At 41.0% G+C, this 6000-nt stretch overlaps 1 protein-coding gene across 3 annotated transcripts in view; it reads right to left on the bottom strand.

The window, feature by feature from the left end:
- neto1l (neuropilin (NRP) and tolloid (TLL)-like 1, like) overlaps positions 1-6000 on the bottom strand; it is a 69980-nt gene that overhangs the window by 17308 nt on the left and 46672 nt on the right. For all 3 annotated transcript variants that reach the window (XM_032503917.1, XM_032503918.1, XM_032503919.1), the window contains exons 5-6: positions 5289-5330; positions 4887-5014 (exon numbers count right to left, since the gene is read on the bottom strand). In XM_032503917.1, coding sequence (XP_032359808.1) covers positions 4887-5014; positions 5289-5330 — 170 coding nt within the window. The remainder of the gene's footprint in view (positions 1-4886; positions 5015-5288; positions 5331-6000) is intronic.

Raw genomic sequence — 6000 nt, 5'->3', positions numbered from 1 at the left:
CCTTTGCTTAATCAACCATGGCTTGTGTGTGTAGGGTACATGTGCACTGTTGCTCGGCTCATAGAGGTCTTCTAAAAGAGCCAGATCTGCCATTACCGATAAGTGATCAACTGATGACTTCTCCTTCTGCTGCTACAAGCTGCACCGCAAGTCCACACCAACTCAAAACTTTGTTCAGACCAGTTCAGACCAGACGTGACATTTTTTCGCTCACGTTCATGTTGATAAATATCTTGCTTTGGGTAAGAATCGGCGTATGCCCGTCCTACGCCATTTTGTAGAGCACAGGAATGCCCTAAGGGCCATCTAGCATAATCTGGTCAAAAGTCGTATTTGTCCAATACTTTGGTTAATGAGTAAATACTAAAAAGCCAAAGGCATTCCCATCAGTCACAGAAATGTTAGGATTCTAACCCAGATTGAAAGCATGTTTGTTTCTTTGTATATCCTTCGCAGAGCCGCTAGTGTGGCTGTTGACTCTTGGTCTTGTCATTATCTATGAAATATTTCAGAGCTGCACACTAATGGACCAGTGCATTACTTCACTTAAGACTAAACTCAAGGTCTTACAATATGCTATTTGTTGCAGTTGTTGCTGTCCTAGTATCCTGGATGGTTTAAAGTGCTCATATTATGCTTTTTGGCTATTCGCTTTTCCTTTATTGTATATCTTTTTTGTGCGTGTTATAGGTTTCCAAAGTGAAAATGCCCAAAGTCCACCCCGAAGGGACGTATCATCTCCAACAGAAAACACTGTTCACAAACCGCTCCAAACAGCTCTATTGTAGTCCAGCCTTTACTTCCGTAACGAACATGCGTCACTTTGTAACACGTTAGAATGCTCGCCTAGCTGCTAGCATGGCACGCCCTCATACTCTGCTTCTGACTGTAGCTGTAGCAGTACAACAAAACTATGCTCTTTTTTGAACCATGTAAACCTATTCATAAAAATAATTATAAACCTGAAAATGAGCATAATATGAACACTTCAAGTAGAATAGGGGTTGTGGTGCAATAGGAGCAGTACGAGTGGAGACGGTCATTTTTATGTATCAATGCAAAGTAAACCAATCCAGGACTTGCAATAGTTGGAAAAACAGAACATCTTACTGAATCTTATTTATTGTGCCCTTTACCTAAGCACCACTGATGTACTACTGTATCGAAAAATGCAACTATGGAACGGTTGTCCTGCTGCCAGTGTGATTTGTAAAACCTAAAAACAACAGTGCAGGACAGATGGAAATGCAACTTCAGGATATGGCTAGTATTGTAAGTGTTGCTATTTGGCGGAAGGGGCCAACACAACGATAAAACAAAAAAGCCCCTACACGCTGCCATATACACCCTTTTATGCTGTAAAAGAAGATAGCCTTATTACATTGAATTGAAAATGTATGTCTTTTATGACATAAAATGGTGTGAATGGTATCACAGGCTGCAATTGTTCCCATTTCAATCAAGTGCATCCTGCTCAGTTTAAGCATGGAATAATAATATTTGCAATTCTTCAAGCCTTTGATATCATTGCTCAACATGTGCATTCACTAAAATAATGTTGATCAATGCTGGTTACTGAATGTGACCATCAAGAGGACCTTATTGTGTGACAGACATGCGCAAAAAAAACAACCCATAAAAGCTTCTTTTTTTTTTTACAACTCTTGTTGAAAACTCTTCTAACTAACCGATGATGAGGAAAAATCTGACTGCATCACAAAACCAAATGACGGGAAATGAATCAGATAGATACAATCACCAATTTATAAGGCAAGAGATTGGCTTGAGCAGAAAAAAATAGGCTACCTTTTCACTGATTCTGCAGTGCCCAATACTGACACAGGATCCATCACTGACGGATGTTCTCACTGTTGCTTAAAAGGTGCCGGTAACAGTGTATATGCCGTTCATTACAATCAGAATGAATGTCCATATTCTGGCCATTATCATCATGAAAAGATGGGCAAGGTGTCAGACAGTGCAGGCAGTTATGGAAGAAAAATCCAGACAGTGTAAAAGATGCAAATGATGTCCGTGGAAAATGCAATAACTGCAAGGAGTTAAAATGAGGCAACTGAAAATATTCCTCTACAACTATCAGATGTTAGCTGAATTTGGGCAGTTGTCCAAACAGAAACACTGTTACACAGCTGATATTTTGCATAGGTTTTTGTGTTAAAGGGGATATTGTATCGCACAGCTTTGTCACTAACTGCGTAACTTGTCACTTCACAACACATTGTCATTATTGCTTAGATTAAAGGTCGATCTTTCAGTCAGTCTCCCCCTCTTTCCTCACCTTTCACGCAACCCGTCTCTCTTTGCCATCTTTTGTCTCACCCCTGAACTTTCTCCCTATACATTTACATCTTTGATGAAAAGCATTATTAAGTGTATCTTTCCCTTATCCCCTCCTTTTCCATTTTTTCTCCTCTGTCCCGCTCTCCTCCCTTCTCTCTGGAGTGCAGTCTAATTAGAGCCTCCGGTATAGGATGTCATTATCTCTCTGCTGTTTCTGGCAAACTGGGTATAGTGCAGTACTGTGTCAGCATAGGGAAATGAAAACCCCCAGCACATACACAGTGGTTGCCCGCATCCTCTGCATCCTTCACTGCAGTAATGTGTGTGTGTGTGTGTGTGTGTGTATGTTTTAGACAATAAGTACACTAAGTTTTATATATTTCATGTGTAATTGAGTGTGAATAATAGTGGTGGAGGTGAGAGCTTCAGGACTGTCTGTGACTGAAGATAGATTTGTGCTAAAAATTTTATTTGCTGCCTTGTCCATCAGTGGCAATGACTGTCAGCCTTTGGCCCATGACTTGCCTTGTGAGACACTCCTTCAGGGCAAAATATGACACCGATTCAGACCAGGGAAAATACATCATACTGCCAGGCTCAATCACTCTGTCGCTCTTTCATGCACATACACAGCTGTAGCCTCACACACATACACGGATGCATGAATGCCACGCTCACACAATTAACCTATGGTCGTCTTTGGTTCTGTAGCCGCGATGTACTGGCTGACTTACGCACTCCACTTAGAGGGACTGAGGAATCAATGCGTAACATCAAACCAAGGCCAGCAACCCTCCCAATAACAGTTTCAAAGTTACATCTATTGTATGGCTCCACATGAGTGCTGATGACGAAGAGAATAGCTCTAGGTGGATGACGCAGTCTTATAGTTCCTGTGGCCTTGGGTTTTGAAGTAGCTGAATTCCGAAGGACAATACTGAAGGGAAACGAGGGTGTTAGCTGGAAATATGCGACCCAACGAATATGTCAGATAAGAGCTAAGCAATTGCTGTGGCCATGAATCACAGTCGCACCAATATTATCAGTCAGGCGTATCAAAAGTCAGTGTGTGTGTGTGTGTGTGTGTGTGTGTGTGTGTGTGTGTGTGTAGAACAAGAATGACGAAAAGCCTGCATGAAAATGTACTGTGAAGCAAATCGCAGTTTTCATCAGGGATGAAACAACTTTTAATAGCTTCCTTAATGTGGGCTGTATGATGTTAAACAGATCTCTATGGTGGCCACAAAAAGGGAAGGATAACATTGTGTAACATTAACAAGTGCTAAATTAGTGAAACCAATAGTGACATGGTTAAGCTGACATTGCATCCGCTTTATCTCACTCCTGGGAGAATACACACTCGGAGAACACCCCTAATAAAACCATATATAGTTAGTCACTTTTTCATACGTATTGACTTTATTTCTTTCTCCTTAAATATGGTTAAAAAAGGGTTGCCTCTACATTTTTTTATATAAAATGTTTAAAAAAGAAGAAGCTTTTTTTAACATGCTTAAGCCATTACAACATAAATTGCCTCTCTGTTTTATCTTACCATTTAGAATTACAGCATTACAATTGTGACCAAACCAAACACAGGCCTCATAATAATTTGTGTCCTTGACTGAATTGTTCTAACTATAAATGTAAAAGTAAAAATGTGGCCTTATTCTATTAAATCAAAACCTGCAAACGCACCTAAAAGAGGGCCAACACTATTTCAGTAGTAGATTTACTGCAGTCATAGACGGGACTGTGTGCGTGCGAATATGATCAAGCATTGTGGACTCATATGAGAAGTTATAGCGTTTGTTAAATGTGGCCCTTTCCTGCAGTGCTGCTCTACCCTCGGGAACATTTAATCCTGTAGCATTAATGCAGCACAGGTACCTCTGGTAGATAAGGCGGCATGTCTGGTGTGTGTTAGGGGATGTAGAAAAGGTGCGTATGTGTGTGGATCTATGTCAGTATTGTATATGCATGCAGGGCGGCATGGAGAACACAGGCAGAGAAAACAAATACAGGCTGTAAGAAGCCTTAGGGTCAACCTGCATGGCAACACTATTTCATCAGCACTAACACTCTGTTTCTCGCTTTCTGTCTGTTTGGTCTGCCCACACTCATCTCCCTCTCTCTTTCTCCTTCCATCCCTCTATTCCTCTTGGCAACAGCTTGCTGATTAGAAAAATGGGCATGACCCCAAGTAAACCCTTCTGCCTATCTGTCTGACCCTAGCAGAAGAACAAGTCCCCTCGCAGCCACGAACACTTACATTGCACACAAAACCCACATGTAATATCAAAGCTCCCTGATGCAACCCGTACTTACTGCATGACTGAAGGAATGCTGAACGGAAACAGCAAATTAATAGGAAAATAAAGTTGAAAGTTTCTCAAGGAATTAAGTCATTTAGAATTTGCCAAATGAACAGTCTTGCAGCATCTAATTTTCTTGACTTGTTGTCAGACGTTGCTGCGTTCTGCAGTCATCAACCCAGCTGATAGAACACATTTTCATTTCCATTTCAAGATTTGGTAGTAAATCTAATTCACAGTTGGATGGGAGCATAGCTTAGTGTCACTAACCTTGGAGCGTGGCGGAGCACGGATGTACCATTTACAGTCAACGGCCTCTGCGGCGCTAGCCTTCCCGTCTCTGGTGATCTGATGGGACTCAACGATACCTTCTGGACCAACCATGTCATACTGACAGGCTGAAACACATGCATATGCATAAACACACACAAGCACACATGTATACACGTGTGAGGGTCAAGCAACTACACATGGACTCATGAATACCAAAGAGGTCCAAAGACGCATACATCCTTTATACAACTAGAATATAAATGATAATATTAAATAGCAATTATAAAGATAGAAAAGAGTGAATATGAAAACAAGTGAAACAAAGACAGAAAGAGATAAAAGAAGAAACCAAGGCAGAAAGAACGAGCGAGAGAGAGAGAGAGCGAGGAGTATACCTACAGGGTAGAGGTGGGGGGACTCCCATGTCTGCAAAATCCGGATCTGAGGAGAGAGCACAAGAGGGGTGGGGGCATTCGTCTTTAATACATGATTACAAAATCAGGATATTTGTAGCGGCAAAAACAACCAGGTGTAACAATGTATTGTACTGAGGAACTTCCTGCACAGAAAGGTACTGCTGCCTTCATTACTGAATTATTTTGGCTTCCCTTCTCTCTCTAAAGCTGTTGGCATACTGGCCATGTCATTTTCCGTCATGCCCAATAGTCAGTGAGTTTGAGATTCTACATTGGAACCTCCACTTATGCATAATTATTACGCTGTTTGAAGACATCTTTGCACTACATTTTTTCCAAAAATCATTCTATCCTATAACCTATTTATCCCACAAACCATAACCTCACCATGCTAACGAACACACACAATAACAATGCTAACACACTGATGTTAAACAGTTACAATGTTTATCGTGTTCACCACCTGTTAGGATGTTAGCAAGTACAGCTTAGGCTGATGTGAATGGCATTCATTTGTCATGTATGTAGGCATAAACCAAATTCTTGGACACATTAAATTTAAAATCTGAGGTTGGAGCTAGATGAAAAAGTCATAACCGCTTATGAGCGAGGCATTGATCTCTAGTCTGTAGCATATTGGAACGGCAATCCCTCTGATAGTTGAGATATTTGTACCACAGTGGTGGTGCTAGCAC

The sequence above is a fragment of the Etheostoma spectabile genome, chromosome 22 (assembly GCF_008692095.1).
Source record: "Etheostoma spectabile isolate EspeVRDwgs_2016 chromosome 22, UIUC_Espe_1.0, whole genome shotgun sequence".
Taxonomy (NCBI): Eukaryota; Metazoa; Chordata; class Actinopteri; order Perciformes; family Percidae; genus Etheostoma; species Etheostoma spectabile.
The sequence above is the reverse complement of the archived record's forward strand: the minus strand, read 5'-3'. Positions and strand labels throughout refer to the sequence as shown.